General features: G+C 29.1%; 1 protein-coding gene across 2 annotated transcripts in view; it reads right to left on the reverse strand.

The window, feature by feature from the left end:
- Positions 1-1551: 1551 nt before the first annotated feature.
- Positions 1552-19164, reverse strand: part of LOC136974708 (uncharacterized) — a 76516-nt gene continuing 58903 nt past the window's right edge. For both annotated transcript variants that reach the window (XM_067269650.1, XM_067269649.1), the window contains exons 12-14: positions 15455-15558; positions 7954-8057; positions 1552-1963 (exon numbers count right to left, since the gene is read on the reverse strand). In XM_067269650.1, coding sequence (XP_067125751.1) covers positions 1954-1963; positions 7954-8057; positions 15455-15558 — 218 coding nt within the window. In that variant the 3' untranslated portion in view covers positions 1552-1953. The remainder of the gene's footprint in view (positions 1964-7953; positions 8058-15454; positions 15559-19164) is intronic.

The following is a 19164-nucleotide window of genomic DNA, read 5'->3' on the forward strand; positions in this document are numbered from 1 at the left end:
ATACCAATTACTCCCAACACCTCTTCAGTCAGTTCAGAACAGTCCAGACAGCAAACAATTCTCCAAAATGACCATCCTGTGGCCTTTTTCAAACTCCATCAACCGTGCATGTCTTTGACTGCACTGTACAGCAAGTCTGAATGTCTGGCATGCCTAAGATACTAGTGATTTTTAAGGCACTCTTGTGGCATTAAACAGTGTGCAACTGATCCACAGTTGTAATCATTTACATTCCTGTCTGAGAGACAGCTTCAAAACTCAGCACAATGCTATGCACTCAGATAATTTGTCTAATAACTTTTCTGTTAATGAGAGTAATTTAAATTTCAAAGTTCCTTTTAGGATAGCCAGGTGCATTATCAATTAGCAACTAAACCTGCACATTATTGCAAGTCAGTCTTTTTATCACCAAATATGACTTCATTATAGCCTATGGATCAGGGTGCCATTGCAACTTTTTAGAATAGGCATTGAAACTTTCACAAGCAGTTGAAGTTACAATGAGAAATGATTCTATTTTTACACCAATATTGACATTTTTCCAAATTCTTGAAAACGTAATGGAAAACACTCATAACTCGTGAAAAGTAGCAGCATCCAGCTGCGAAAATTGTTTGGTAAAAACTTCAGAATGCACTGTGATTTTAATGGCTTTGTCATAGAAGAAATAGCTGCTCTTTGCTAGTTGAACATCCTAAAAGACTTTGGTTTGAGGACAGTGATACAGGAAGTCTTCCAAGCAAAAGACTAGAATGATGATCTGAAAATTAAACAGCACACAAGTTTGCCATGTTCTTTTACATTGGTATTTTTATGGTATACTTAACTGAGTATAAAGTGCATAAAAATTTCAAGTCTCTCAAATAATAGGAAATTGATGGAAAAATACAACTGATCCATTGATTAGTGTGGTTTTGAATAATGCAGGGCAACATTGAAAAATGCTGTTAGGTTCGCCACCCTGCTTTATAGGATTAACTATGGCATGCATGCCCAAAGTGGCATGCAATATATCATAAGATTTGTCTTTTTCAATCATCCTTTTGGTTTATCATCTGATCATCTTTTTTTTCAATCAGCTTTGTTACAGTTATTCTAATTAAAGCGTATTCGTTTAATTTCTTTAAATATCATTATTCAAAGTCTGAAACTTTGGCGCACATTAACATATTTAAAGCTAAGTATGCTTACAATATGGCACATGAACACAAGAGTTTGCCATCCCTGCTATAAAGGATATGTCATCAGACAGTTGGATGTCATATCAATCTAATGTTAATGTGATTTTTAGTTATATTGGTTAAATGATTGTTGTTTCAAGTGTGGCATATCTAAAAAATGAACTGTTTGGAATTGTGAATGGAATTGAACTAGTGAGAAAATCCATCACAGGAAAAAATTATGTTATCCAAATTTAGAAATTATTTTTATTGCCCATAAATTTTAAAAATATTTTTGCAAAAATAACTTCAGAATGAATTCATTACATCGTTATGATATAATCAAGAATTTAAAAAATAAACTTAAAGAAATGAACCAGGGATAATCATATAAGGAAATAACATTTATTTCTTAATGATTTAGCCACTAAACTCATTTTAATGGCTGCATATATTTTGTGAATGTCCATATACCTGATTTTTCCCTAACTGCACATCTAAATAATGATGGTCCATGAAAATTTAAGTATATATACACAGTGGATAAAGTATGGACTAGGATCACATCAGTCTCTATTTTGTGCGTTTATGTAAAAATATATGGCACTTTTTTATCACACCAACAATCGCTTTTAAAATGTCCTTAGATTGTTACTTTGCTAATAAAGTACCAGATTGTTAAAAGTATTTTTTTTTTAAACAAATCACATGCTGGATCACAAGATCACAATTACATCTTTAGATCACGAAAATCACGTATGCAGTATAGCATAAAGTATCCATTTATGAAACCTCAGGATTTTCTGTAAAGAAAGAAAATATTTTATTATGATTCATTTCTAAAATTTTTAACATAAATAAAATTTAATTTCATCATATATGAATGCTTTTTACAATATTTCATTCCTCATTCATAAATTCTTTATTTCAAATTCTGAAATTAATTTCAGATTTTATTTTTTATTGTAAATAAGTTACATTACATATGTAAACATTATCTTTTGAAGGAGGAAAAAAGTGACTCTAATATCTGTTAAACCTATATGGTACTACATCATATGTTACTACATTTCATTCTAAAAATAAAGAAATTATTATTACCAGTAAATTCACTTAGTGGAGTTCACATAATGGGTGTAGAATTCAATGTGTATTGTATTAACTATTAATTAAAGTCAATACACTGTATCAGTATAAACACATTATTAGATGAATATTAAGTTGTGTAAACCTATGAAAAATTAATAAATGTAAATCTAAAATAATGGCCAAATTCCACATTGTTTAGTCACTGTTTTGGGTTATATTTAACAAATAGCTGTTTTTTTAAAACTCAAATGGTGCTGATGAATAAATGTATTCATTTAATGGGCAATTTCCTTCAAAAATGAAAACTTTTTTTAATAATTCTTTAAAAAGAATTCAGCTTAAAAAAACAAATATATTTTTATACGTTTAATGCTCTTTGATTTTACTTATTTTTTTTGTGTGTATGTATTGACAGAAAATTAGTTAAATAATGCTTTTATTCAGACCATTTCTTTACTTGTAAGCATTATTCATATTTTAACAGGCTAATATTTATTACCAGATTTTTATTGTTTTATCTATTTCATTTCTTGATACATTGAATCTGTACATTATATATAGCTAAAAGATTTAATTTATCCACTTAGGATTATATTGATTTCCTTCAACTTATCTAACAATGGCAAATTAAAAACTCTACATAAATTAAGCTTGCAAACTATTACATTTATTATTTATTAATCTCAAATTCATTAACACATTTTTGATGTAAACATTTTCTCGTATGATGAGTCTTGCATGAAATTTTGTCTTGTCTTGTACACTTACACTAAAATCTATTTAATAGTTTGTTCATATCTTTTGTACCCAAAATAACACTTGACATTAATTAATAGCAATAAGTCACAGGATTGTTACTGAAAAAATCCAACTTTATTACTATTTAAAACAAGTAATTTTAAAATAAAACAGATTTATTTTTTAATGCAATATCAGCTTTTTGCAGTAAAGTTTTGAAGGTTTGTTGATGATTTTGGCAAAATATAGATCTTTAAAATATCATTTCTCATCTAATTTGCATAGAAAACATTCAGCCTATTGATTACTCCAGATTTATCCATTGATTCAAAAACAAGAATATTTCATTGTAAATTCCAAGATATTTTAAAACAACTAAAAACTCCTTGTATGGATTTACTTTTTTTTTTGGAATTTTATGAAATACCTATTTCTCCTAAACATATGACAATTTCTCTAAAATATCTTATGTATATTATTTACATCAATATAGTCAAAACAAGATTTTTAAATTTATAATTCATTACTGTTTACAAAAATAGAATTTCTGATAAGTTGTTAATTTATTGATTTGTTTATTCAATATTGGCTACTAGACTTGTAACAATGGTCAACAGTCTACACTTCTTTAATTCAAGAATTGAGGAAAGTAAGCTTGGTATCGTGTAATTAATGCCTTAGTACTGCACACACAATAAAAGGTGTTCAAACAATGTTATAAATTTTATGCTTCAGAAGATATATTTAAAAACAACTGATATTGGTAATATCAGAAAACAATATTAAGATATGATCCTTCAAAAAGGAAAAAAGAGACTTTTAAAACTATTTTTATTCTGCATCAAACTGGATGATAAAACAAAGTGTAACATTTTTACTTTTCTTTTTAATTTAGCTAATACACCTTTAGATGTTTAATGCCTTTTAAATATTTTACTTCTACACTTTCATATATTTAAAAAACAGTACAAAATTTAAACAAATGATTCAGAAGAAAACTCAGCTTTTGTACTATTAAAAAGATTAGTAAATTCTTTAATACTCTTATTGAACTGTTTTATTAAAAAATAAAACAGTTCAATAAATAAGAAAAACAATTCAAATTTATTTTATCAAATTTAACATTTTTCATATTTTCTTTCAGTTACAATCTTTGTTGTATTGGGTTGTTCAGAAAGTAATTTCATTTTTTATTACTAGCGGAATTAATGTATTTTTACCAGCCAATTTTATTTTAAACCACATTTTCATTATATACTTCGACAGCTGACATTTTAAGGCTTATTTGTAAAAAATTTTGTTTGATTCTGTACAATTGTTTTTTTTTTTTTTTTTTTTCGGTGACCCCGTCAAATATGGAAAATCCAAAGCATCATTTTCGACATATTTTGCTTTTTTATAACTAAAAAATCAAAATGCTGTTCAAACAAGCAAAAAATTGTGGTAAATGTTTGGAGATGATGTGTTGAGAGAAAGACAGTGCCAAAACTGGTTTACAAAATTGCGTTCTGGCAATTTTAATATCGAAGATACACCACATTCTGGATGGCCATTTGAAGCCAATGAAAACAAAATAAAGGTACTGATTGAAGCAATCTGCCATATAACAACATGTAAAATCACTAAGAGATAAACGGTTCAATTTAACAGATTTAATTATTACTTAAAACGAATTGGTTTTGTTTCAAAGCTTGATATATGGGTTCTACATGTTATTAATGAGAGATGCTCTCTATGGTTGGATTTTAAAGAAATTTGTTTTTGAGCTTTTACCAGACAATTTAACAATTGATTCGAAAGTGTACTGCCATCGAGTAAACAAATTGAGTAATATCATCAAACAGAAAAGGCCAGAATTGATTAACAAACAAAGTGTAGTGTTTTACCATGATAATGCCAAATTTTACACAAGTTTGGTAACTCGTCAGAAATTGTTATAGCTTAGATGGGATGTGTTATCATACCACCCATATTCGTCAGATCGGGCACACTCAGATTATTACTTGTTCCGGTCTGTACAAATTTTTTTTTAACTAAGACATTTACTTGAAATGATAATGTCAAAAATCACTTGGATCAGTTTTTTGTAAACAATGATCAAAATTTTTATGAATGTGAAATCATGCTACTACCAGAAACAATGACAACAGGTATTTGACCAAAATGATCAATATATAATTCAATAAAATATTTATTATAAGAATATTGCATTTATTTTTCTATGGAAAAAACAAAATTACTTTCCGAACAACCCAATAGTTTGAGATGCATTTTGTAGACAAAATTTTGATGATTATAGAAAAGTTTCTTATACATAGTAGGACTGATGCTATGTTAGGTAACTGAAAACTTGGATAAAACAAACAGCCATGGCCATTTCAGATTAAAAGTTAAGAATATAAAACAAATACCACATAAATGTTTTAAGCCTCTTTTTATATATGATTAAATTCATGAAAACATTAAAATATACAATAATTTTAGTTTAATATGAAATAATTCACATATACTATTTAAGATAAACCAAAGTTAACACACATTACAAAATTAGCTGTTTCTGTTATCATCATAAACTTTAAGTGCTTTTAGAATATTTTATTTTAAAATTGTTCTCCTTTTGCGGCAATGTTCTACACTTATTTTTGCATCAACCACTTGCTCAGTACAATGGAGGTTAAAAGTACTACAGTATATGTTCAGTGCATTCATGACAAAGCTTTTATGAATTGTAAGTAGTGTATTCACTTATAGGTTTGCTTGATAATGCAGAACCTCAATTGGGATTCTACTGTAATTTTAAATACACAAAATTCTTTTGTAAATATTTGAGAATAATAAATTCTGATGGATGACAAAAATATCATAATGACAATTTCTGTCTATATTTATAGAACGCTTTTTCCGTTTATTTTTTCCTGAAGAAGGCCAATAAATTGTGGCCGAAAATGTTCAATCTGTAAGTTTTTTGTGTTTATTTGCTGGAAAATTTGGATTTAGGTGTGATTTGCGACTCTATATATTTGTAAAAATTTGTATGTAATATGCAGTTGATAAGGTAAACATAAACAGAAATAGACCTCAAATATCATATTGTACATTAGGGTAGATGTACCAGTTTTGGCCAGAAAACAAATTTAACTTAAAATATAATCACAAATGAAACAAACTTTTATTGTTAACTGTGTGAACAGTTAACAATAAAAGTTTGTTTCATTGGACAGGTTTGAATATGTGGTGATTATATTTTTAAGTTAAATTTGTTTTCTGGCCAGAACTGGTACACTGGCCAAAACTGGTACATCTACTCTATATTTAGTTTAACAGAATTCTAATTTCATTAGTATATTTAAGAAATGAACAGAAATGCATTACAGGTATCCCTTGGTTAATGCAGTAATTAATCCCTTGATTAATGCTGCATATATTAAAATCATATTAATCAAATACAGCTGGTAGAGCTGTGTTAATTAAAACTTCTGTTGCAATTAATTTTACATGTTAATCAAATACCTGTATTTTTCTAAACTAGGAAATTATTCAACTACATAATTGTTATAATTTCTAAATTTCAGACGTAGTTTATAAATTTTTGAAATTATAATAAATCTTACCAATAGATTTTATATGTATCAATACATACATTATCAGTCTATTATCATATGGCAGAATCAAAAATCAAATTAACTTTTAAAGTATTTAAGAATTGATGTAATAAAAGGTGATAATATATTAAGAGCAGCATCTATTTATTTATCCTTCATAAAGCAGCAGCTAGGACTGCTTTAGAAGGTTAAAGGTTTTCATACAACAACTTCCACATTTGCTTCATCAGTTACTCCTAGTTAATGAATATCTTACCAAGAAATAACAATAGTTTCTCAACTGCTATCTCTTGATTGTGCTCCTGAAGACTTTTTGTGTTTCCTAAAATAAAAGAAAAGTTGAAGAATTGCAAATTCCACTCAGTAGAAGAGGTGGAAACTGCAGTAACAAAACCCCATAAAGATATCATAAATGAGCAATTATTTATTGTGACATTTGTCACAATGGCAAGCTGCAATCTTTAATTTAAATTATATGCTCTCCACCTCAAATTAGTAGTGTCTTGACCCTGTACATCATACTTTTCCTGTAACAAATTGAGTTTTGCCTGTCATCTCTAACTCTTTTCTCAAGATTAAGGAAGGACAGATAGTAGGAATTTATAGGTCTACATTTTTCAAATTGCAGCGCAAAATTACTATCCATACTATTGTCAAAGTAATCCTAGAAGCTAATACAAGTGTGTAACTACAGTGGACCCTCGCTATAGTGCTGCTCGCTATACCACGCACTTGGTTATAGCGCGGGCAATGTTCACGACGCAATAAGCCCAAACACGTATATACAGGTCCGTGCAGCATTAGTGAGTAGCACATTTTATTGTTACTGCGTATTGAGTTCCTGCATGTATTTTGAATAGTGTTTAATTATTGTATGCATGATGAGTAAAAGAAAAGACAAGCTACAGTATGTACAGTAACAATTATACAGTATGTACTTATTAAGATGTATAACTATATTATGTGAATTTTAATAAAACACTTAATAAATAAATTGGGTTTTTTATTAAAATACATAATATGTATGTAATTGATGGGAGGTTTCAGTATATAGTTCAAATCGTTCTGAGTAAATTTATTGTGTCACCACCTCAAATTATAAGGTGAACCGCTCAGTGTAACGCGGTTCACCTTATAATGTGGGTGTTGTTTCCCGCTCGACCTGCGCGTTATATTGGGGTCCACTGTACAATAGTGTGTACTTTGGGTACAAGTTTTACTACACAACACAAAGTTGTTTGATTTATTTCTTGTTGAATTTTATAAACATTCTATTATAAATAAAATAAATAATAAATTTTCCATATATTTACTAACTTATAATAATTAATCCTTTGTAAAACAAACAAGATATAACAAATTACCTTTTTACTGGTGAAAAAGTATCATTGGTTTGACATCTAACAGATTCATGTATGAGGTTTAATTCATCAAATTTTCTTTTTCTCTGTCTTTCTTCTCTAACTGTCTATTAAATATTAAAAATATACTTGTATTACTATCTTAATTCAGGCTAACTTACTTGATTAAAATCAACAAATACTGAATAAGCCAGTGGTTCTCAAGCTTTTTAAAGAGAAGTGTGATTTTTGTAAAAATATAATATTTGTGCTTCTTACACTTTTGTAAAAGAATATTGAATTTTCTTAGGATGTATTCTATTCTAATAAAACAAAACTTTTTGATGACCCTACTTCAAGTAAAAGAGAAGTAAAATAGAACACAGACACACATACTGATAAATTAAATTAAATATTTATTGTGTATGACTGTTATACAGTCATTATTATAATGAGAACTTACAACGTGTGTGTTTATTTCATTAAAAACTAGTACATATAATATCATATTTGTGAGAGAACTATACTCCAAAATGAATAATAATATTCATTCATGCCTCTAAAAGGAGTCTCACACTCCACTAGAATGGTGCCCACAGTTTGAGAACCACTAGATTAAATTTGTTATAACTAATAAAAAAATCTCTAATTTAGAATTAAATTTAAAATTTTAATATGAATAAATTAGGTAAAATTAGTTACATTTGCAATCTCTTATTCCATTAGCCAATACATTCACTTCAAGATTTACATTATCAGACATTCATTTATGCATTTATTTATTTTATTTTTATTTATTTATTTACTTTATTCTGTACACTTTCATCATTGTACACTTTTACCTGTATTCTCAATTTATCAATTTTACATATTTAAATAATTCTTGTTTAGAACATATTATTTAAACTTTAAAAAATTCTATTCAAAAGTGTTTGATCCTGAGGATGGCTACACAGATAGCCGAAAGAGTTAGATAAATTAAAAACAGTTGCTGGAATAGTTTTTTTGACTTTATGTATTATCAAACAAACAACAAAATTTCAAGATTCAAATTTCTTTTGTTATAAATTTATAATACATTCTGATGTTTAAAATTTTATTGATTAATATTCATAATTAAAGCATTTTACGTAATATGTATTCAATATTTGTGTTTTAAAAGTTTATAGATTATGTCTTATTATGTTACACAGACTGGCCCAAACAACTTTCACTTTCCTTCATTTCAAAATGAATATTAGTTTCATTAAAAGTTCTAAAAAGTTTAATAAGTAAATCAGGTATTCCCTATCAAATGATATTTTCAACTTCCAGAACTAATCAGAAGTGGATTATTGAGGCCAACAGTCAAACTTTTTAAATAAAACATCGTGTTTTTTTAACTTATATTTGGACTAAATTTGAAAAAATAAAAATTTTTGTCTCAAACATTTTTTCTGATAACACTTTAATGACCATAAAATGATCTTAAAATGTGTGTTACGTGGAGAAAAATGATACTTTTAAACTAAGAAAATATCTTGTGTTTCAAAATATTTTTATTAATGTACTGCCAATGTAGGCAAAGCAATAATATGATTATTTTGCCAACATTTTTACATAGTTCTGCATTAATTAACAAAAATTGTTATTACTGCTACATAGTATTTCTGTTCATTTAAACTCTTCTGGTGTAACTTATATGGCACTGATTTTAACTGCTATTTAAAATGTTCAAACTGAGCATTGTTCTCACCAATTCAAGCATCTTTGCCACTTGAAAAAGAATTAGTTGCTTAAAAAACTTCATAGGACATGACTACATAGATCAATATGATGTCTTTGATATGTATGTAACTGAAAATTAAAACTTACTTTAAATGAAAATGTAAACAAGCACAAGCATAATGTTGACATTTGTTGACACTGTTTATTTTTTAGCTGGGCTGAATATTGCTTCAAACTGGTTGGTAATAAAGTTTTGCCAAGAAAAGTTTATCACACTTTCAAGGTCATTTTATGAACAATGGAGACACTCAGAAAAAATATTTGTGACAAAATCATCATATTTTTTGCATTCAATCTGAATCTAAATTGAAAAATACCATATTCTATTTTAAAAACTTGAAAAAGATACAAAACCGACATTTCTCTTTAGTCCACAAAAACACTGTACAGTATCTCAAAAATCACTATCTATTTTGATGACGTTAGATTTTTTTAATATGTTTTGCTGTCATAAAGATGTGTATCCTTGGTGTAAATTTGTGTATTTACCAAATGTTAATTGGTTTTTGTTGAATTTTGTGTAATTGTTAAATTTTCTATCCAGACCCATATCACTCATTATGAACATGAAAGAATGAGTGTTTGTGTAACATGCAAGATAAAAGGCTTGAAATGAGAAAAAACCAGAGAAAAATTTTGAGAGGAAGTTGGAAAGGTCCAACAGACAAGGCTATCATGAGTTATTATGCAAGAAAGTGTATTGTGGGAAGCAACTTATTGCTTTGAGTACTGTAGAGACAATGATGGTCACCATGTGGAGCACTAATTTTTTGCAGTAGACACTTTGAAATAAATATATTTTTCATGTTTAAATCACTCCAATTATTTGTCAAAATAGATAGTGATTTTTGAGAGACCGAATAATACTACTCTTAGTAAATCATACTTCCTTATGTACATGGCTTTAAAAAATAATTTTCATAATTTTTTCTTCAGAATTAATAGTGTTTCAGAAAGATCTTTTATTTCTTTCAATGAGTTCTCATATCTGGAATGACATTATTAGCTTTTAATTTCTTAGTTCAGATCTTTTTTGAAATTAGTCATTGTTGTTCTGTTTATAAGCTTGTTCAGAAAGTTTTCTAACAAATAACATAATGGCAAATTCTAGTCAGCTGCAGGAAAGCAGACTAGAATGTCTTCACAGCATTTGCTTGGTCACACAATGACTACAGCAATCTGCTCTGAGAACAGTAAAAATGTAAGAAACATTACAAATTTAATGCACAGAAGTATCACAGACGTGTCTTTTTAATATCTGACATTCTTTTACACACTTCAGGAATAACTCCAGGCTTTTGGCATAATCATATAAATTAATTGTAAATTAATTTATATGATTATGCCAAAAGCCTTAAATTATTTTTTACTGTTTTTACATATTGAGGTGGGGAAAGTAGCCTATAAAGGAAGGTTGACTCTGCCATAAGGACTGTTTGTTCCCAAAGCATGTAAAAGAACATCAAAAATTAAGAAGACACTTTTATGATACTTCTGTGCATTAAATTTGTAATGTATTAATTTCGTCCTGGAATGTTTTAATTAATTAATGTTTTATTTGTAATGTAAGAAACAATAAGATGAAATTAATAAGAGTCATTGTTCTGAGTCAAAGATTAATGACTAGTTTAACAAGCAAAAAGTCCCTAAATGTATCAAATAATTCATAATGTGATAGATACAACACTGTATTAGCCATGCCAAAAACGTTTGGATTCATTGAAATAACCTAATCCCCTATAATTATAAAATATATCTTTAAAATGAATCTACAGAATTGTGATATATTTTGTATTGATATACTGATTAATCATTTACTAATTGTTAATTGTACTAATTGGCACATCTATTGATTAATAATCCAATAATCAGAATAAATGGTAAATAATTATTCCATTGAAAAAGTATTATTAAATTAACATTAAAAATGAATAATGCTTAAAGAAAATTTATTCTGAAGTATTGTTTTTAATAATCATAGTGACATATTTAGTTCCATTAGAAACCACTAGCTTTTTTGTATCTCTGTTTTCATTCTGAAATGTTTTATTCACACTGAAAATGTTCTATTCTAATGTTACTATGTTCCATTACAAAGTGAAAATGTTTCAGTTTGAAATACTAATAAATTTTTACAAATACAAATCTTTTCAGAATTAAGCTGCATTCTCATTCATAGTCAATTACCACATCTGATTGATTAATTTTCAGTGACATCTATCTATCTTTGAAAAAAAATTTTTGTCTTTAAACAAATACAGTCAAGTCCGCATAAATCGACACCCAGATAACTCGACACCATCGGTTAAGTAGTCAGTTTCTGTGGTCCCGGCCGACTTACATAGGCATTAATGTTAAAAAACTCTGGTTTACTCAACACTGTTTAACTCGTCACCGCTGGATAAGTCGACATACTTTTGCTGTTCCACACTCCGATAAGTCGTCACCCCCTCCTGAAAAATGAATTCACTCCGCACATGTGGTGCAAACTCATTTTTTTTCAGGAGGGGGAGTCGATTTATTTATTAATATATAATTAATATATTTAATAATATAATAATACATTAATACTGTTAATATATATACATATTAATAAAAATGCCTTAACATTTTATGTATTTTTTATGTATAAAATAATAACAGATAAACAAAAAGAAAATATACAATCTACATCAACATCACACCAGAATCTAATTTTGCATTTTCTCATGCTAGAGGCATTAAGATTCCTTAGATGTTACTTGCCAACAATTGACAATTGCGAAGATGATGTTTTCAAGGCATTCATGATCGTTGAAAAAGAAAGTCGAGACAGTTAAGTGCTCAAAACAAACAACACTAAATGAATTTTTCAGTTTTTCATCTACAGAGTAATTGTAAATGGAGGACACAATGTATGTAAGCCTATACTACTGTATAACACACTTCTGTATTTTTCTAATTGTAGTTTTGTGGTTTTTTTCCCAACTTCACTTTAGTCGTCACATCAGCTAACTCGACACATTTCCACTTCCCCTTGGGGTGTCGACTTATGCGGAGTCAACTGTAGATTGTTATTACATTGCCAATTATTTCATATTATTTTGTTGGCTAAATTTCACTCAAATGAATGTCTGATATGTGAAATTGTGGCATAAGTCAATTAATTTATTAATTAATAATGGAAAAATGTGACTGCCAAAAATATTAGTCATAGGCCTACTTGCTCAGTACAGTATAGAACTGCCAAGAAAGTACATAATCCATGTTCCACATTAAAAAAAAAAAAAAAAAAAAAAAAAAAAGATAATGCTTCTTATCTAAAATGTGTGTCAAGAAACTCAGAAATAGTTTACTGCAATAATTTTGATTTACTAAGTTATTAGTAAATTATCATAGTACATTCCTCAAAACTAGACAAGACCCATAGAACAAGACAGTTTGGTTGGTGATCCTAGCTATTGCAGATAGGTTAGGTAGTTATATCTGTAACCTGAGAATAGGAAACAACATTATAGGAGCAGAAGAAGGAAGAATGCATAACATCCAAGCATCTTTAAGAATTCCATGTAGCCAATGAATATAGTTATTATTTATGTGCCAGATGAATCAATTTTAAGTTAATTACATAGCAAATCATAATGTTCTCTATGCTAATATCTTACATATCAAGCAAACAGACAAACTATTGATAGAATAAAATGTGGATAGAATACTAAGCAAGTGACTCTAATTTCCTTTCTTGTGTAAATATAAAAATATATTAATTTCTTTTGTATTTCAGTGGCACAATCGTGTTGTATACTTGCTAGCTTACTGAATAAACCAATATGGATTGTGGCAGTTCTTCCTGACTAATGGTGACAAGAAAAAAATAGAAAAAAAAAATCAAATCATTTCTCTCCTTTGTGTACAGATTGAATCTCTGACTACTAAAATTAATACCCAACTTGATTGAGGATGATTTATGTAATTTATTTTTCAATATTATCATACAACTTTAAACCAGAAATAAATAATAAAATATTTACATACGAGGGCTGTTTGGAAAGTTTGCGGCCTCAAATAGAACAACAAACAAAATAATGTTAAAACTTTTTTTATTTTTCAATATAGTTTCCTTTATTAGCAATGCACTTATTCCAGCCAGATGTTCTAGCTTTTTTATGCCATCACAACTAGGTCGATTTGTCGAGGTGTGCAAAATACTCATTCACTTCAGAGATGACTTCGTCATTTGAGTGGAATCTCTTTCCAACCAAAAATTTTTTTAGGTTTGGAAAAAGGTGGAAGTCACTAGGGGCCAAATCAAATGAGTACGGTGGATGTGGAACTAATTGGAAGCGAGTTCATTTATCTTTTGTTCGGTGATTCTAGCGGAATATGTAGGTGCATTATCGTGGTGGAACAGAACCCTTTTTCTTCTTCAAGTGTTGCCTCTTTTCTTCGATTTCTTTCTTCAGTTTTTCCAAAAGTTTGCAGTAATAGACAGCATTGATGGTCTTTCCTCTTTCTAGGTAGTCAATAAAGATGATGCCTTTAGCATCCCAAAAATCCGAAGCTATCACTTTCCCTGCTGATGGAACTGTCTTTGCCTTCTTTGGTGGTGGCGAACTGTGGTGTTTCCACTGCTTCGACTGCTCTTTTGTTTCAGGAGTGTAGTAATGGATCCACATTTCATCAATAGTCACAAACCAATGCAAGAAATCCTGTGGATTTTTCTGGTAGAAGTCCAAACACTTCTTTGACATCAAACTGCAAACACAATTTTGCTCGGCGGTCAGCAGATGCAGCAACAACCTTGCTGAGACCTTCGTCATACCCAAATTTTCGGTTAAGATGTGGTGCACTCGGTCGACAGAGATGCCTGTTGTCTCAGCTATCTCACACGTTTTCAAACGGTGATCTGCTAACACAAAATCATGAACTTTGTCGATATTTTATTCAGTGACAGCAGTTGACGGCCGTCTGCTGCGAGGGTCATCTTCCACACTCTCTCTGCCAGACTTAAAAAGGGCTGTCCATTTTTTCACAGTGGTGTACGAAGGAGCAGACTCTCCCAAAACTTCATCCATGTCAGCTTTGATTTGAGATGGGGTCAACCCTTTTTTCGTCAGGTATTTTATGACCGCACGAGTCTCCATCTTCTCCATTTTTGACAAAGCACTTGCATACTGACTATCTGCTAAGCAGTCGTGGCAAAACTTTACGACAAATCAAGTGGAAATTGGTATTGTATCTTTAGCAAAGATGTCTGAATAATTCCCACCAAAAATTAAATTGATTGCAGTGCCGTATATAGGCAAGGCCACAAACTTTCCGAACAGCCCTCGTATTTAATTAACAGACACTAAACAAAATTATTATTGTAAAAGGTTAAAATTTTAAAAAAAAGCTGTATAAAATCTAAAATAAAATTGAAAAAAATATATATTTAAAACAAACTGATAACAATTAGTTAATAATTAATCATACAGTTAAACAATTATATAATTCTGATTTAAAATCATTAATTGGCTAGTTTAACAATTCTTTCATCTTTAATGTTTTAATAGATTCCTAATAAAGAATCTATATATATTGAAGTTTTTTTTTAAACAAAACTAAATGTTATTACTTACTTTAATTGTTTAACATTATAATAAATAAATTATTATTTAAAAAATAACATTTTATTTATTATAAATTAAATATAAAATACATAAAAAGTGTTTGTTTTTCTTTATACAAAATTCAGTAAGAATATATTTTACAAATTTAATTGATTCTGTTTACTTACTTTTCCTGTTCTAACTTTTTGCTGATTTCCTCTCGTGTAAGCTTTTTTATCTCTTTTGGATGGCAAACATTCTATTTGAATATTTGATTCACTAATTTTTGGACCTAAATGAAAAATAATAATTTAAACTTCAAATTTTTTATAAAATACTATAATCTAAATTTAATAACATATATTTTCAAGATGTAAAAGTATATAATATATTGCTTTTTTATTTACATTCCTTTAAATAATTATTACTACACAGGTCTGCAAGTAAAAAACTGCATAGGATTTTATACATTTTCTTATAGATTTCTACTTGGTAAAAACGAAAAAAATACCAAAAAAATTTCATCTTGTTAATTTTTTTGTTGCACTCAAGTTTTTGTTTGTATTTAGCATAAAATTCCTAGTTAACTTAACATTTAGTATTTTTTTTTAATTTAAAAAATGGCCTTAAAATGAAGACTTCTCACATTAATTCTATCAATTATAGCTGGACTTGGCAATAAATAAAAACAAAATGGTAATGGTTGAAGAGATTAGTGATAGGGGGAGGTGGGTTAAGTAGGTTTAGTGTTAGAGGAAAGTCGCACGAACGTGTAGAAACAGGGTAAAAGTTGATAGTGAGTAATATTACTGGTGAGGTGAACATGTTTTGACGTGTTATCTGGAATACTAGGAATAAATATAAACAACCTGCTGTTAGATTAGATCATATTTCAAGGAGCTAAATAAGTTCAGTATCTCACTGGCCATCTAATACTACACTCGGTTTATATCCTGCATTCGAACGCTACTGTGCTTGTATTTTTATTTCTGGAATATGGCTCACAGAGATTGTATAATTTCTCCCGAGGTTCTGTTATGTTTGTGGTGAATACACAGTGAAAAGTCAACAAAAAAACATAAGTGAGTTTGTGAAGAAAGTTTATTGTGCATATTTCAAATTAAAACTTGGAGATCAAGACAAAGCATGGGCTCCACATAAAGTGTGCAGAAGATGCAAGAAAGATCTTTGTTTATGGTTTAAGGGTAAGAAAAACTCATTTTGTTTTGGCATTCCTATGATATGGCATGAACAGAAAAATCACACAACTGACTGCTACTTCTATTCGGTAGACGTTAAAGGATTTAATACAAAAAACATTTTAAAAATATTTTACCCTAACCTTGACTCAGTATTCGTCCAGTGTCTCATTGTTCTGAAATACCAGTTCCACAGCCACCTTCTAATTTAGATGACATCCTGAGTGAGTCAAAGGACTCAGACACATTAGCTTCCCAGGACAAATCTAGCTCAGATTTTTCTGTTGACAAAGGACCTCAACTTTTTTCTCAGAGTGAGCTCAATGACCTAGTAAGAGACTTAGGTCTTCCAAAAGATGCAGCTGAATTGCAAGGATCAAGGCTAAAAGACAAAAACCTGCTATCATCTGGGACCTCATTTTCATGGTACAGGCATCGAGAAAGAGAATTTACTCAGTTTTTCTCCGAAGAGGGAAATCTGGTTTATTGTAATGATGTTCATAGGTTCATGAAGTGCGTTGAAATAAAATATGATTCATCAGAATGGCGCATATTCATTGATTCGTCTAAAACTAGCCTCAAAGCAGTCTTGCTGCATAATGGAAATGTATTTGCATCTCTTCCTATGGGACACTTGGTTCATATGGGAGAAAACTGTACTGACTTGGCTACAATTCTTGAGAAAATCAAATATCAAGAGCATCAATGGATGGTTTGTGGAGATTTCAAAATACTAACAATGTTGTTGGGTCAGCAGGGAGGTTATACAAAATATCCTTGCTTTCTTTGTTTATTGGATAGTAGAGCGAGAAGCTGCACTGGACAAAAACTGACTGGCCACCATGAGAAAGTTTAACCCCGGCAAGAAAAACATCATCAATATGGCATTGATTCCTCCAGAAAAAATGTTATTACCACCTCTTCATATTAAATTGGGGCTCATAAAGAAGTTTGTCAAATCACTGCCAAGAAATGGGGATTGTTTCAGATATCTGTGTTCCAAGTTCCTGAAACTGTCTGAAGCGAAGTTAAAAGAAGGAGTTTTCCCTGGCCCCAACATAAGAGAATTTTATTTGATCCCCTTTTTAGAAACAAAGAAATGGAAAAAAAGGAAAAAGAAGCATGGGACTCTTTCAAGAATGTAGTGCATAAGTTTTTGGGGAATACTGTACTAAGGACCCTGACTACAAAACCATTGTACAATGCATGCTGGCAGCATATGAAGCTCAAGCATGCAAGATGAGCTTAAAGGTTCATTTCTTACACTCCCATATTGACTATTTTCCCAAAAACTTGGAAGCCTACAGTGAAGAACAGGGTAAAAGATTTCACCAGGATGTCCGTGATATCAAGAGACGTTACCATAGAAAATGGGATGTCAATATGTTAGCTGACTACTGTTGGGTGCTCAATCGAGAAACCATAGAAGGAAATTGGAAACGAGTTCGAAGAAGCATCAAAGAGAAGAAGAAAAGGTTTCATAAGAAAAAAGAGTATACATAAAATTGTTTATAAATATCAGAAACAATTTTTTGATTTGTAAGAAAATATAATACATTTAGTTCATTGTAATAAATAAGAGTTTTTATTTTGTGAAAAACCTATATGTGATGGGATGTTACAGAAGTCATTTTTAGAACCTCCAATCTTCAAAACATATAATTCAGCAAAAATATCCCATGCAGTTGGAAAAAAATGTTTTTTTGCAGACCTGTACTATTATTACTTTTTCTTATTATTAGTTTTTCTCATTAGAAAAACTAATAAGAATGACTACAATAATTAATACAATTAATAAAAAAAAATATACCAATAAAAAAAAGCAGAGCAACCTGTTGTTAAAAATGTGCAGACATCTTTGGTTCTGTTATATTACCTATCTTTAAAAAAAATTATTTTATAGATTTGTAGTCTTTAAAGTTCAGATAAGGAAAACTTATTTCATTTTTCAATGACTTTATTCATTAAGCATCAGAAAAATACTTGCAGTTCTTTTATAAGCAATGTGCATTTCTTATTTTACTATCTTAAATACTTGTTCATGACTAACCATTTACCTTGAAAAACTAAATCCTTTTTTTAATTATTATTCTGCAAATTCAGTCATCAAAAATTGAAAAAATTTGCCTTTTTTTTGTTATGAGTTTCTTTTCTATCATTAATTATGCTAATTATTATTTCAAAATATATTTTATCCTGCTTGAAATCTCATGATAACATGACAGCAACAAGAAAAATTCTGTTATATAGTTAAATTATTAAATCTATTTGTAAATGCAGCATATGACAAACTAGTTTATAGCATTCTTTGTTTTAATATTTCAAGTATGTAACAATCAATATTTTAAGTTTTAGAAGTTAAGCTGAATATAATTTTGTTGCAATTTACTTAAACAGAAACAGTTTCTAATTTCTGACTAATTAAAAGTAAATCAAAAATGTAGAATTTGATAATGAAGGTAAAACTTGTTTATACTTGTTTAATGTAAGAAAAATTAAATAAATAATAATAATATGAAATACTTTAATAAACATTATACTTGTTTACAGTATATTTTTAATTTAATTATTGCTTTCAGATAGAGATTATATCTAAATATTACACTGGGAATCTCCTCTTCTAACTAATCTGAGTAAAGAGATCCAGTAGGTGTTTTGAGCACTACAAAGGCCTTTGTTTACCATGGTTTCACAATGGT

This window comes from Centruroides vittatus, unplaced genomic scaffold (genome assembly GCF_030686945.1).
Source record: "Centruroides vittatus isolate TY-2023 unplaced genomic scaffold, ASM3068694v2 contig_355, whole genome shotgun sequence".
In the NCBI taxonomy this organism is placed as follows: domain Eukaryota; kingdom Metazoa; phylum Arthropoda; class Arachnida; order Scorpiones; family Buthidae; genus Centruroides; species Centruroides vittatus.